Source organism: Lithobates pipiens, unplaced genomic scaffold (assembly GCF_037356315.1).
Source record: "Lithobates pipiens isolate NorthernLeopardFrog02 unplaced genomic scaffold, aLitPip1_a1.2 Scaffold_16, whole genome shotgun sequence".
In the NCBI taxonomy this organism is placed as follows: domain Eukaryota; kingdom Metazoa; phylum Chordata; class Amphibia; order Anura; family Ranidae; genus Lithobates; species Lithobates pipiens.
In genome coordinates, this window is record NW_027507748.1 from 103,357,160 (window position 1) to 103,372,828 (window position 15,669).

At 41.5% G+C, this 15,669-nt stretch overlaps 1 protein-coding gene across 1 annotated transcript in view; it reads left to right on the forward strand.

Annotated features, from left to right (window-relative positions):
* The window catches only part of ST3GAL6 (ST3 beta-galactoside alpha-2,3-sialyltransferase 6), a 253,034-nt gene that overhangs the window by 191,304 nt on the left and 46,061 nt on the right, over positions 1–15,669 (forward strand). The window contains exon 7 of the mRNA XM_077480185.1: positions 13,206–13,269. Coding sequence (XP_077336311.1) covers positions 13,206–13,269 — 64 coding nt within the window. The remainder of the gene's footprint in view (positions 1–13,205; positions 13,270–15,669) is intronic.

Genomic DNA, 15,669 nt, shown 5'->3' on the forward strand with positions numbered 1-15,669 from the left:
AATGACATGACATCACTTTTGGCCTACCCAGATGTCAGTGCCATTTTTTTTTCAAAAACGCAGATCTTGGAGTTTGGAATGCTTTTAAGGGCAGAGGAGGGATTTGGGGTTTTATAGACCCCAAATTCCTTCATAAGTACCTGTCACGTGCCTATTGCTGTCACAAGGCATGTTTACATGCCTTGTGACAGCAATACACGTGATAAAAACATAAAGCAACAGTGTCAAAATAAAAAATAAATTAATAATTAAAAATAAAATGCAAGTACCCCTGTTCCCCTGTACTAAGGCAAAAACACGTATCAGTCCCGCACATGTGTATACACACGAATATGCAAACAGCGATCGTCTCACACATGTGAGGTATCACAGCAAATGTCAGATCATGGGCAGTAATTCTAGCACTCTGTAAATTTAAAGTGGTAACCTGTAAAAGCTTTTAAAGCGTCACCTATGAATAGTAAAATGTACATAGTTTATCACCGCTGTACACCCATGCAGAGTTTTAAAGCGCGACAAGTTTGGTATCTATTCATGCGGCGTGACATCGTTTATATTTTTACAAAAAAACTTAGGTTTTATCATTTTTTTTTCTCTTAAAATCCCCAAAATTGCGTTTGAAAAACTGCTGCGCAAATACTGTGTGACAAAAAAAATCTGCAAAACCCATAAATTTATTCTCTAAGGCCTCTACTTTAAACTATATATATAATATATATATATATATATATATATATATATATATATATAATGTATGCGCGTGTGTGTATGTATGTATGTGTGTATATATATATATATATATATATTTCTAGCAAAAACAAAAAAACCTGATTGTTACATGTAATAAAAAGTGGCAGAAAAGGCCTGGTCTTAAAGTGACTATACAAGAAGCCCACATGCTGTAAAATGTATTAATAGTATCTTATCAATGACGGGGACATTCCATTAACCACTTAAGCCCCGGACCATTTTGCAGGCCAAAGACCAGAGCACTTTTTGCAATTCGGCACTGCGTCGATTTAACTGGCAATTGCGCAGTTTTGCGACGTGGCTCCCAAACAAAATTGATGTCCTTTTTTTCCCCCCACAAATAGAGCTTTCTTTTGGTGGTATTTGATCACCCCTGCGGTATCTATTTTTTGCGCTATAAACAAAAAAAGAGCGACAATTTTGAAAAAACACATTCTTTTTTACATTTTGCTATAATAAATATCTCCCAAAAATATATAGAAAAAAGTTTTTTGCCCCTCAGTTTAGGCCGATACATATTCTTCTACATATTTTTGGTAAAAATAATGGCAAAAATGACTTATTGATTGGTTTGCGCAAAAGTTATAGCGTTTACAAAATAGGGGATAGTTTTAAGGCATTTTTATTAATAATGAATTTTTTTTAAATGGCGGCGACCAGCGATTTTTATCGTGACTGCGACATTATGGCGGACACTTCGGACATTTTTGACACGTTTTTGGGACCATTGTCATTTATACAGCATTCAGTGCTATACAAATGCACTCATTCCTGTGTAAATGACACTGGCAGTGAAGGCGTTAACCACTAGGTGGCAGTGTAGGGGTTAAATGTGTCCTAGGGAAATGTTTCTAGCTGTGGGGGGCGCTGCATTACACATCACTGATCTCTGCTCCGATCACACTGAGCAGAGATCAATGACACTGTCGCTAGGCAGAATGGGGAGACAGGGAGATGTTTGTTTACATTAGCATCTCCCTGTTCTTCCTCCCCGTGAGGTGATCGCAGGTATCCCCACGGCGATCGAGTCCGCGGGACCTGTAATCGGGCTCACGGAGGTTCCGGGCAGTGCGCATGTGTTGGCACAACGGCAAATTTAAAGGGATGTACCTGTACGCCCATTTGCCTGTCCGTGCCATTCTGCCGACGTACATCGACGTGTGTCGGTCGGCAAGTGGTTAACCCAAGATTTTTACTCCAAGTATTTCTGTTATTCTGAATTACACTTTAAGGCCTCATGCACATTGGACGTTTTACAGCAGCTGTTTTTGGCAGTAAATATTTTTTTCTACAGTCATTAAACTCTCTATCATATTATGCTATGTGCCCATGCACACATAGGCTGTTATCAGCAGTTTTGGGCAGTAACGTTTTTGAGCAGTAAAAAAAACCCCCAAAACTAGTGGGTTCTGATAGACATTTTTCAGCTGTAAAAACGGTCCAACGCTGATAAACGTCAATAAGCGCTCAAAAACATCCCTCACCAGCGGTTTTTAACGTTTATGATCCATTGTGAAAAAAAAAAATTGTTTTAAAAAAAAATAAAAAAAATAAAAACACTAACACGGCAAAACGCTAAAAACCGCTATTGCAAAAACATTGAAAAACTCACTGCAAAGCTACTGACGTTTTTGTAACGTTATTTTAACGTCCAGTGTGCATGATGCCCAAAAGTGGCATGTATGAAGCATGCAGAGCAAAGTATTTGGTTACTGCTTTGCTGCTTTCAGCACCTCCCTGAAATTAGTTTTGTGTTTATCAAACTGCTGTTGTGCTTCTCTAATCTGTCTCAGAAGTTAGATGAGCTGTTTTTAATCATTCAGGAGTAATCTGGAAGCTGGATATATCAGATGGGATTGATCAGTAATTTTACCATCACACAGGTGGTCTCTCTCTTAATGAACCTTGTGCTTGAAATGGCAATTATTTAAAGAAGAACTCTAGGCAGGGCATGGATTTTAAAAGTTGTTCTTCTATACATATAATAGAGTATAATAGCCTATTGTTAAACCTTTAAAGCCATAAGGTTTACGTTGAAAGTCAAATATTTACTACAGATTATATTGCATTCATCCACCTGTATATGACAAGGTTTATCATTTTCTTATTTAGTAGATAACTGTTTACATGGGGGAAAAAAATAAAAATAACGTGTCCCAAGGGTAGTCAGAACAGACCACGTTGTTAATATTAATCTTTAGTGGAATGCTTTTCATCAGAGATGGGGTTTAAGATAGTTTAGTTAATACGTATACACTTTGCACGTGTTCCTTCCTCTGCCGGTTAAAGATTTCTTTAGAACAAACAACTCTAAGTAGCTTGTAACTCTATCAATGGGAAGATTCTCTTATATCCAGGTAATGGTGTAGCTTGTAGTAAAGCCCTGTACACACGATCTGAAAATTGGACGACAGATGTCTGTTTTTCTTTTGCATGCTAGTCGCATATCGAACATGAAGAGTTTGCTAAAGTTACAAAAATTCTCATACGACAGAATAGAAAATTGGAAGTGATGTCATCTGTAGTGTATTTGTATTATATTTTCAGATGACAACTATACTGATTAACGCTGCATTCACACCTGAGTGTAGCGTTGTCGAGCAGAAAATCACGCAAATTTACCGAGATTCTGCGGCGTTTTTTACCGCGATTTTGTGCAGGGCAAAAGGTCACCAATGTTCAAAGAACAAAAACGCCCAAATCTGCTCAATTTGAGCGACAAAAAAGGGTCCGGAACTTGTTTGAGCTTCAGGCGTTCGGCTTCAGGCGACATGGAGTGGAGATGTGAACCATCTCCATTGAGAATAATAGATTTTTTTCCCTCTAGCGTTTTTGACTAATAAGGTTTGTTACCTGAGCTTTTTGTCCATAGATTGAATAGAAAATACAATAATGAATCTTTATTGTGCAGCAACAGAAGTGTGTGTGGTGGTTCTCCAGTGAGAAGAGGATACAGAAACATTTTTGCACTCTTCCATAAATCTATAGTAACAATCATTAACCACTTGACGACTGACGCACACCAATGTACGTCCCTACTTTGGGGACTTGTATCGTTGTTATGGCAGCAGCTAGCTGCCATAACCCTGGTAAAAGTTTGACGTCCTTCCACGAGCGGGTGCAATTTTGAAGCATGGCATGTTGGGTATCAATTTACTTAGCGTAATATTATCTTTCACAATATAAAAAAAATGAACTTTACTGTTGTCTTATTTTTTATTCAAAAAAGTGATTTTTTTCCAAAAAAAAGTGCACTTGTAAGACGCTGTGCAAATACTGTGGGGGAAAAAAACTATTGCAATGACCGCCATTTTATTCTCTAGGGGTCCTTAAGTGGTTAAACAACTTCAAGGCAAAGAACACACTATACATGTGTATCTAGACTTCTGGCCTTCTTTGTCTCTATTCCGGAGACATGCATCCTGTTTGAAAAGTCATGAGACTTGCTTATCATCTTCATGCTTGTTATGGAGGAAGTAACACAGGAACATTGAGCCTTTTAATAAAGATCAGCAAAATAAAATAGTATTATTTAATAATGCACAAAACAAATTTGACAGCATGTGGGACCTGTGGATACAATGCTCATCATTGGACTCATGAGACCCAGGGAAGAGGGAATGATTCTTTCCTTTTTTATTTTTTGTTTATTCTTTTTTTTAATCTTTCTTTCCTGCAGAGACAATGTTTTTAGCGCATGTCTCCTTGTTTTCCTTTCCTCTGGTTTCCTTTATATGTTTGTAATTTGAAGAAAAAAAATGCCATGTCAATCTGTATCTCTTTGAATAATGGAATAGGTTTCTTGCTGAATGCTGATTGGAGTCAGTGTTCTACTTCATTTCTAAAGCGTTGATGGCATAATTGTGTCAAAGCTGAATCTTGCTGTTATAGATGTATTTTTGAGACCTGAAAATGATATAATTTTAGAACTAATTTTGCAAATGAATAGCTGTGCCCAGGAAAAGTGCTCTGGTCAGGAAGGAGTAAAATCTTCCGGGGCTGAAGCGGTTAACCACTTCAGCCCTGGAAGAATTTACCCCCTCCTGACCAGAGCACTTTTTGCAATTTGGCACTGCGTCACTTTAACTGACAATTGCGCGGTCGCGCGACGTTGTACCCAAACAAAATTTACGTCCTTTTTTTTCCCCCCCACAAATAGAGCTTTCTTTTGGTGGTATTTGATCACCCCTGCGGTTTTTGTGCTATAAACAAAAAAAAAAAGCATAAATTTTGAAAAAAACACATTATTTTTTACTTTTTGCTATAATAAATATCCCCCCAAAAAACTATATATATATTTTCCTCAGTTTAGGCTGATACGTATTCTTCTACATATTTTTGGTAAAAAAAATTGCAATAAGCGATTGATTGGTTTGCGCAAAAGTTATAGCGTTTACAAAATAGGGGATAGTTTTATGGCATGTTTATTAAAATGTATTTTTTTTAAAATGCCAGCGATCAGCGATTTTTATCGTGACTGTGACAATATGGTGGACACATCGGACATTTTTGACACATTTTTTGGACCATTGTCATTTCTACAGCAATCAGTGCTATACAAATGCACTGATTCCTGTGTAAATGACACTGGCAGTGTAGAGGTTAAGTGTGTCCTAGGGGCGTGTTGCTAACTATGGGGGACGTGGCTATGTTTTACAGATCACTGATCTCTGCTCCAGTCACATGGAGTAGATATCATTGTCACTTGGTTCCAGGCAGAACGGGGAGATGCTGTTTTTCATAACAGCATCTCCACGTTCTTCCTCTCCGTGAGGTGATCGCGGGTATCCCCGCGGCAATCGAGTCCGCAGGGCCCACCCCTGCCACCTCTTAAAGGGCAACGTACATGTACGTGCCCTTCTGCCGACGTATATGGGCGTGAGGCGGTAGGGAAGCGGTTAAAGTAGTTTTAAAGCCTAAACTTTTTTTATGTAAATGTTAAGGCATCAATTTTGGCCACAAACCCCCCCCCCCCCCCCCTTATCTGAGCCCTTATTCGATCCAACACTGTGCATATCAGCAGCTCTTCTCTCCCCTCACTTCTGTGTCTCGCTGGCTTTCCTGGGGCACAGAGCGCTCCTGCTGCTGTCAATCAAAACCAGTGACATGGGGTGGGGCTGAGTCCCAATGTCTGTATCAGTGGACACAGCAGGGGGGTTTAGGAGTGAGCATGCACAAACATTTTTTATAGAAAGAACACACAGACACACACAAAAAGGGGAGGGGCATCATATTGATTACGAATATGACATATAGTTTGGTTGAAAAAAGTCACTGCTCTGAGCTGAGCCCTGCCCTGAGCTACTTCACCAATCTTGTCTCCAAATATCACCCAACCCATCCTCTTAACTCCTCCCAAGATCTCCTGCTCTCTAGCGCCCTTATCTCCTCCTCCCATGCTCATCTCCAGGACTTTTCCAGCGCCTCTTCCATCCTCTGGAACTCCCTACCTCAAACTGTACGTCTATCTCCTACTCTGTCCACTTTTAGGTGATCCCTGCAAACTCGCCTTTTTAGAGAAGCCTGTACTGCATTCAGCTAATAACCAAATTCTCTATTTCTCCCATCAGTTCATCCCTCACAGTTATCTTTTGTTCCACCAGCCTCTCCCTATTAGATTGTAAGCTTTTCTCTCCCCTCACTTCTGTGCCTCACTGGCTTAGCTGGGGCACCAAGGAGAAGAAAAAAATCCCCTGTATGGTAGACTTTTAAGGCACAATAATTTTCAAAAAATATATAGAAAAAATATTTTAAAGGGCCTGGAATGTTTTAACACACCTAAAAATGTATACACCGTCATATACAATATGATACAATACAGTCTATACTTCTTGCCTCCGATACGTTTCAGAGTACTAAGTTGTCTCCTTCAGGGATATTTAGCAAGAAGAGACTGTTGCTAGAATAAATCAATAGATGGATGCGTATGTAGTATTAACTTTGATGTTTGGTAACATACAATGTTATTAGAGTATAGTGTTAAAAAAAAAAAAAAGCACTTAAAAATGTTGTGACGGTATGATTAACATTCTAGTAGTTGTCCCTTAAAAACATACGAGAGTGCAAATGCTTTCAAGTTCTCATTCAAGAGATCTCCAGTGGAATACTGGGGCACTGAGAGCCATTAGCTTCCGCTGCTGTCACTCAAAGCCAGTGCCAATGGGCCGGGCTGAACCCAGTTGTCTGTGTCAAGGGACACAGTGACTGGGCTCCAGAGCGAGCACACAAGAGTACCCTCATGGGAAGCGGCTTCCCATGGGGCACTGGAAAGAAAGGAGGGGCCATGAGTGCCAGCGGGGGGACCCGAGAATAGGGAGGATCAGAGCCTCTGTGCAATTCCATTCTTTACAATATCTTTAAATGGAAAATACTATTCCAGCGAGAATAAAGTTCCAGTTTATAAATTAAAAATCGCTGTACATTTGAATTTGTGATGTGGGGCTGCTTTCTAACTTTTAACCGAGTGAACATTGATTTATGTTATGAAACTTTCCTGTTCCAGGCTCTGAGATGATCTGATGTCAGTCATTGTAATGCAGAGATATGCAGGGTCCATTAATGAGTAAAGAAGTGCTATCATAGGCTATGGGACTCAGGATAATGACTCAATTGCGCATTGCTGTAAAGTTGTTGAGATTATATATATTGGTATTGTGTAAGTTAGGTGAAGGCTGTGGGTTATCTTAAACCACGTGGAACATTTTTCTTATGTATGTTAAAGGAGTTGTAAAGGCAGAAGGTTTTATTATCTTAATGCATTAAATTAAAACGTCTTCTGTGTGCAGCAGGCCCCCTAATGCTTACCTGAGGTCCCTCTCTGTCCAACGATGCCAATGAATGTCTCAGCCATCTGAGATTCTGCTTCCTGATTGGCTGATTGGCTGAGACTCCCGCTGCTGGCAATCAAAGTCAGCTAACCAATCAGGGGAGAGAGGAGGCAGGGCCAAGGTGGGGCTCCGCATCGTAATCGACACAGGGATCTGTGATTCAACTCAGGTGCCCCCATAGCAAGCTGCCTGCTGTTGGGGCACTTGTCAGGAGAGAGGGGCCAAGAGAGTTGAAGAGGAACCCGAGAAGAGGAAGATCCAGGTTGCTCTGTGCAAATCCACTGCACAGAGGAGATAAGTAAAACATGTTTATTATTTTTATAGGGAAAAAAAAGGGGATTTTACCATCATAGTTACATAGTTACTAAGGTTGAATAAAGACACCAGCAAACTCCAGGCAGCTAGTGTCTTGGTTGGGATTTGAACCAGTGACCCTTTTTACGGCAAGAGTGTTTGATCATGACAAAATGGGCCCATTCGCTTGACTCAAATGGTTTTTATATATTCATATGCTTAATGGTATTGCAGGCACTTTAGCTCTAAAAATAGTGACTCAAAAAAGCCTCATCTGCAACTCCACTGTGAAAGCCTGGGTGCTTTCACACTAGGGTGCTGCGCTGGCATGACGTAAAAAAAAATCCTGCAAGCAGCTTTTTTGGTCGCTTTAGGAGCAATGTATACACCGCTCCTAAAGCGCCTCTGCCTTTGAAATCAGTGGGCAGCACCGCTAAAGTGCCTCGGTAGTGCCCTCACTCCAGAGGGGAGACTTTCTAGCCTCCTATAATATAAAGGATGCGTATTTACACATACCTATCTTTCCTAGGTTTTGCAGTAGAGGAACGTCATTTTCGGTTTGTGGCTCTACCCTTCGGGCTTGCTACAGCTCCCCGGGAGTTCACAAAGGCCCTAGCACCAGTACTGTGTCTTTTAAAGAGCAAGTAAACCCTGATGAGTTTACTTCCTCTTTGATTCCCTGCAAAGGTAAAGCATAATGGACTACTATGCATCTGTACATGCGCCGTAGACAGCTGACCCTTTCTTTCGGCAGTGTAGGTTTAGGAGATATTTCTTGGACCTACAGGTAAGCCTTAATCTAGGCTTACCTGTAGGTCAAAGTTGGTTGTAAGGGTTTACAACCACTTTAAGGGATCCTGGTGCTCAGGTATCTGGATGACCTCCTGCTCAGAGATCACTCAGTATAGCAGGCATGTCCAAAGTCCGGCCCGCGGTCCGCCTTTGAACGGCCCGCCTGGCTATGAGGGCTATCAGATGAGCGATCCCCTGCCGAGCTGTACATCGGCACTGTGAGAAGCTCTGTCAACCTCAAAAGTGAAAGTAAAATGCAGGGGAGTGTGCTTTCTGCTTCCCCCTATAGTGCAGTACCCGGCTGAATGAGGAAGCTAAAAAGGTACAGAGCTGTGCTAGAAGCTAGATTTGTTTTAAAAAGTACTTTATTCATGTGTGTGGGCATGTGTCTGTCTGTATGTGTATGTCTGTATGTATGCGTGTGCATGTGTCTATGTGTATGCATGTGTCTGTATGTGTGTGTCTGCATGTATGTGTGTGCATATGTATGTATGTATGTCTGTATGTATGTGTGTGCATTTGTCTGCATGTGTCTGTGTGTGTTACTTTTAATCTGGACCCCCCCCCCCCCCCCCCCATATTCCTGTACCATCAGAACTGCTTTTGTAGGGTTTGTGTGCGATAGCAGCTAGGACTGCTGCTCCTCTGCAAAGCAATCTATGCACAGATCGCTTTTCAGAGGCATTTGAAAGGCGGTAAAGAGGCATAAACACTACCTGTTTTAAGTCCGTAAATGCAGCATCACTATACCGCAACTGTGCAATCCATACAGTTGCGGGGTAGTTGCAGTGCAGGCCCATTCACCCTGTGTGTATCTCCAGCTGCTCCCTCTGCAGCTAAAGGGGGAGAAGTTGGGGGTGGTAAAAACAGCTTAACCATGTAGTTTTACCGCCCTTCCAACCTGACATGTGAACAAGCCCTTGGTTCACATTTGTGTGGCTAAGTGTTGCGTGTAGGAAAGCTGATTTGTTTCAATGGGCTTCCCTACCCATAAAAATGCAAGGAAAGAAGTCCCCAATCTTTTTTTTTTTTTTTTTTTTTTTAAATTGCACTGCACCAAAAGCACCCAATGTTTTCCAATGTGTGGGGTACCATTAAGAATTAAAGGTACCCCTAAAGAGCAGGGCATTCATCTGTGTGTCGGGAACGAGCACAACAAAGGCAAGAGAATTCTTGCTGGGCAGTGTATTATTGCTCGAACGAACACACAGAGCGAATTTCTATGGTTCAATGGTCGGCCCTTGTGCATGTTCACTTCATCAAATCTGGCCCTCTTTGAAAAAAGTTTGGACACCCCTACAGTACAGGCTCTAGAACGGAGCATAATATACACCATGCGGTATTTGAAAAGCTTAGTCTGGATTTTAAATACTGAAAAGTCAGCCTTGAGACCAGCTCAAAGTCTAAAGTATTTAGGTCTGATCCTAAACACGGTCCAAGCAAGAGTATTCTTGCCACACGTAAGGATCTGTGCCCTGAAGGATCAGGTGCGTCAGATAAAGGGCACCAGACAACCCTCCATTCGGGTCTCTGTATGAGTCTTCTAGGGAGGATGGTATCCTCCTTCGAGGTAGTACCCTATGCCCAGTTCCATCCCTGCCCCTTACAACAAGACCTCTTGGCTTGGTAGAAAAAAGTACGGGTTAACATGAGCTACTCCAAACAAAATGAACGTCTATGTAACGCCTATGGTGGTTGAAGGACTATCTCGGTACCCAGTGATTTGTTGGCTTGGAACAGAGGAAGAAAACCCCTGAATTATCCAATGTGCACCTCTCCTCAGGCATGCTTAAGCCTAAACTGATGGTTGCAGGATCAGAACCTGTGAAAGGGAAAATCCTTTCTCCCGGTAACTTGGAAAGTAATGACTACAGATGCCAGTCTCTCAGGCTGGGGAGCGACCCTAGATGGGCTCACAGCTCAGGGGAAATGGTCAGGCACAGAGCAGATCCTGCCCATCAATGTCCTAGAATTACGGGCAGTACGTCTGGCCCTATGGTCCTGGATGGGGAAGCTTCAGGATGGCCCCATCAGGTTTCAGTCTGACAATGCCCACGGCAGTGGCCTATATAAACCTCCAAGGCGGTACCAGGAGTGGTTCAGCTCTGAAGGAGGTGAGCTGTATACTAGCCTGGGCAGAGGGACATGTCCCAATGATTTTGACAGTCCATATCCCGCGAGTAGACAACTGGAAGGCAGATTAGTCGCCTAAAGATCTGCCCGGGGGAATGGTCCCTACACCCAGAGGTGTTCCAGGAAATTTGCCAACGTTGGGGTTTGGCAGAGGTCAACCTACTGGCATCTAGGTTTAATAACAAGCTACAGTGGTTTGTGTCTCAAACAAGAGATCCTCTGGCAGTTGGAGCAGATGCTCTGATAGTTTCATGGAGCCAGTACTCCCTGATTTATGCTTTCCCTCCGATCCCTCTCCTTCCACATTTGTTGCGCAGGATTTGGAGCTCCCAGTCATTCTGGTGGCACCAGCCTGGCCCAGAAGGCCCTGGTTCTCGGAGATTGGGAGACTGATAATAGACGGGCCTTGGACGCTTCGGCAGCACCCCAATCTACTGTCTGAAGGTCCTATATTCCACCCCAATTTACAATCTTTAAATTTGATGCATGGCTATTAAAGCCAGGGTGTTAAAGGACCATGGCATCTCGGGACCAGTGGTGTCTACATAGTTACATAGTTAGTCAGGTTGAAAAAAGACACAAGTCCAAAAAATATATATAATATCATACCAGCCCATATACCCAATTCTATACCCACAGTTGATCCAGAGGAAGGCAAAAAACCAGTGGACGTTATTCCACTGCATAGCTTGGTGTCATCTACAAAGACGGAAATGTTACTTTTGATCCCAGACCCAATAACGTTTATAAAGATATTAAAAAGTAAGGGTCCCAGCACAGACCTTGGGGTACAACACTGATAACCTTAGACCATTCAGAGTAAGAATCATTAACCACTACTCTCTGAATTCTGTCTTTTAGCCAGTTTTCTATCCATTTACAAACTGATATTTCCAAACCTGTAGACTTTACCTTACACATGAGCCGTGTGTGCGGAACTGCATCAAACGCTTTTGCAAACTCCAAGTATATCACGTCCACCGCCACCCCTCTTTCCAAGGTTTTACTTACCACCTCATAAAAAGAAATCAGGTTTGTCTGACAACTTCTGTCTTTCATGAATCCATGCTGTCTGTTGCTTAAAATATTTTCTTCCTGCAAGAACTCGTCTATGTGGTCTTTTATTAATCCCTCCAGTATCTTCCCAACTATAGAAGTTAAACTAACGGGTCTATAGTTACTTGGTAAAGACTTTGTTCCCTTTTTAAATATAGGCACCACATTGGCCCTGCGGCAATCCAGTGGTACTATTCCTGTCATTAATGAGTCCCTAAAAATTAGATACAATGGCTTTGAAATTACAGAGCTCAATTCTTTTAGGATCCGTGGGTGGATGCCATCGGGTCCAGGTGCTTTATCCACCTTTATTCTGTCCAAATATTTCTGGACCATATCACTTTTGAGCCATTGTGTCTACTTTAGTGAATGCGAGAAAAACTGTCACTAAGAAGATTTATCATATGGTCTGGAAGACTTGTATTGCTTGTTGTGAAGCCAGAAAATGGCATCCTTGGAAATATGTTTTCTACAGTCAGCTGTGGAAATCAAATTGGCTTTGAGTACAATCGGAGATCAAGTTTCGGCCCTATCAGTATTATTCCAAAGACCTTTAGCTTCCCATTCACTGATCCTAACCTTTATGCAGGGGGCAACTCGCTTGCTTCCCCCCATTATGTGTCGTTGGGACTTGAACTTGGTGCTGTCTGTGTTACAGAAACAACCATTTGAACCTATTAAGGAAATTCCATTAGACTTGCTGTCATGCAAGCTAGTCTTCCTGATGGCTATCACCTCCGCTAGAAGGGTGTTGGCAGCCCTTTCATGTAGGGAACCGTACTTGATCCTTCACCATAACTTTTTGCCAAAAGTGCCAGGCTGCTACCTGGTCTGCAGTGCATACGTTCACAAAATGTTATCAAGTGGATGTTCGAGCAGCCGAGGAATCGGCTTTCTGCCACAGTGTACTGCGGGCTGCCTTATAGGTTCTGAGGGTTATTGTTTGGCAGGGTGCCTCCCCTCAATGCTATTGCTCTAGGATGTCCCAGCAGGCAATGGATATTAGCCTGACTCTGTGTCCCATGATGTATGAAAAAGAAAATAGGATTTTTACATCATACTTACCTGTAAAATCCATTTTCTTTGAGTACATCATGGGACACAGAGATCCCTCCCCTCTTTTTTGAGGATTTAGTGCTTGCTACAAAACTAAAGTACTTTCTGTATCAGAGTAGTTATATAGGGAATCATTTCCTGTCTAAAGACCTTTGGTCTACCAATGTGCACCTAATGACTTAAAAATCCTATTTTTTTTATGTTTTACATATAGTGTATATATTGTACATTTATTGTACATTGTTATATTAGTGGATTGTTATGTTATTTGACATACTTTAATCTCTGTTTTAACAGATAGATATTTTGATATGGCTCTAAAGAAGCTTCCAAGGTGTGACCTTCCGGATGAAATCAGAAAGTAAGTACTGTAAGGTGTCGACAATTAGGAGACGTAATGAAAAGGAAATGACTCTTGGGCTCTGTTAACATCTCCGTGTATGGGGGCAACAGTCGCTGTAAAAACATGCAAATAAAATCGCAGGACGCCGCCGCTCCCAAAAGAAGCTCCTGTATTTCTTTTGGGCGACGTGCGTCCCACGATTCTGTTCATGCATTGTTACCGTGATTGTCACCCGACAAATTGTGGGAAAATCGTGCTGCGTTTGGGCTGCTATTAAAATCAACGGGGGATAGGAACGCACGGGCGATCACAGCGATGTCCCCCATAGTTTGGAATGCGGAGATGTGAACAGAGCCTACCTTTCTTAGTGGCCATCCCCAAACACAACAATATGTTGTGCTTGAAGTATAGGAAATGCAGCCCTTATGTATTCATGTTCTGTTGTATTTCTGTGAATGAAACGGCATGTGAAATATATGAAAAGTCTAATACCAGGATCAGAGTGATACTTAAAGCGGTTTTACGGCTGTAGGTTTTTTGCTTTCATGCATTCTATGCATGAAAAACCTTCTGCGTTCCCCCAGTTGTACTCCCCCCCTAAAATGTATGATGCATGCATATTCTTAGCCCCCAAGTGCATAACTTTACATTTCTCAACATTAAACCTCATCTGCCACATAGTCGCCCAATTAGACAAAGCATTGAGGTTGGCTTGTAAATTGGAGACATCCTGTAAGGACGTTATTCCACTGCATAGCTTGGTGTCATCTGCAAAGACGGAAATGTTACTTTTGATCTCAGGCCCAATATCATTTATAAAGCTATTAAAAAGTAAGGGTCCCAGCACTGAACCTTGGGATACACCACTGATGACCTTGGACCATTCAGAGTAAGAATCATTAACCACTACTCTCTGAATTCTGTCTTTTAGCCAGTTTTCTATCCATTTACAAACTGATATATTCCAAACCTGTAGACTTTGCCTTACACATGAGCCGTGTGTGTGGAACTGTATTGAATGCTTTTGCAAAATCCAAGTATACCATGTCCACCGCCACCCCTCTGTCCAAGGTTTTACTTACTACTTCATAAAAAGTAATCAGGTTTGTTTGACAACTTCTGTCTTTCATGAATCCATGCTGTCTGTTGCTTAAAATATTTTTTTTCCTGCAAGAACTCGTCTATGTGGTCTTTTATTAATCCCTCCAGTATCTTCCCAACTATAGAAGTTAAACGAACAGGTCTATAGTTACTTGGTAAAGACTTTGTTTCCTTTTTAAATATAGACACCACATTGGCCCTGCAGCAATCCAGTGGTACTATTCCTGTCATTAATGAGTCCCTAAAAATGAGATACAATGGATATGAAATTACAGAGCTCAATTCTTTTAGGATCCGTGGGTGGATGCCATCAGGCCCAGGTGCTTTATCCACCTTTATTCTGTCCAAATATTTCTGGACCATATCACTTTTGAGCCATTGTGGATTTGGGGCTGTGTCACTACCACCCCCATTTTGGATATGAACTCCCCCATGCTCCTTTGTATACACAGAGCTGAAGAAAGTATTTAATGAGTTAGCCTTCTCTTTGTCCCCAGTCACCCACTCCAGATTATTTTGTAAAGGGCCTACATGCTCAGACTTGACCTTTTTACTGTTAATATATTTGAAGAATTTGTTGGGGGTTTGTGCTACTATGTTTTGCAATCTGTCTTTCATTTTGAATTTTTGCATCCTTGATTTCCTTTTTACATATTCTGTTATATTCTTTGTAACATTTAAATGACACTAGCGTTCTCTAATTTTTATATTTTTTAAAAGCTCTTTTTTATAGTTTATAGCTTTTTTAACTTTGGCCGTGAGCCACATCGGTTTTATTTTTAGTCTTTTAAACGTATTGCCCATGGGAATATACTTTGCCGTGAGATCACAAGCAGTCTTTTTGAACAATTCCCATTTCTGTTCTGTGCCCATTGATGCCAATATTCTCTCCCAGTCTAGGTCCTGGAGAGCAGCCCTCATCCTTGGAAAATTTGCTCTCTTGAAATGAAGTGTTTTTATCTTTCCCATATGTGATTTTTGCTTACAGCTAACATCAAATGATGTCCTGCATGAGTTTGATCTGAATGCAATGCAAATTCAGCCATACAATCTGTATGGCTGAATTTGCATTGCACAGACATCACATGTGCTTTGTCTGTCTGTGCTGTGCGCAGTGCGAATCACACACACAATGTCTGACATTGCACCAATGTGAACCCAGCCTTAATATCACTTTAAGGATAACGACCATGGTGAGTAGGAATATAAAAATTGTCCAGGCACCAAGGTTATTGGGAGCAAAAATGCCCATATGTTTGTGATCATTAGGAGTAAAAGAATGCCCCTATGTTGATCAGCAGGAATAAAATGTATGCC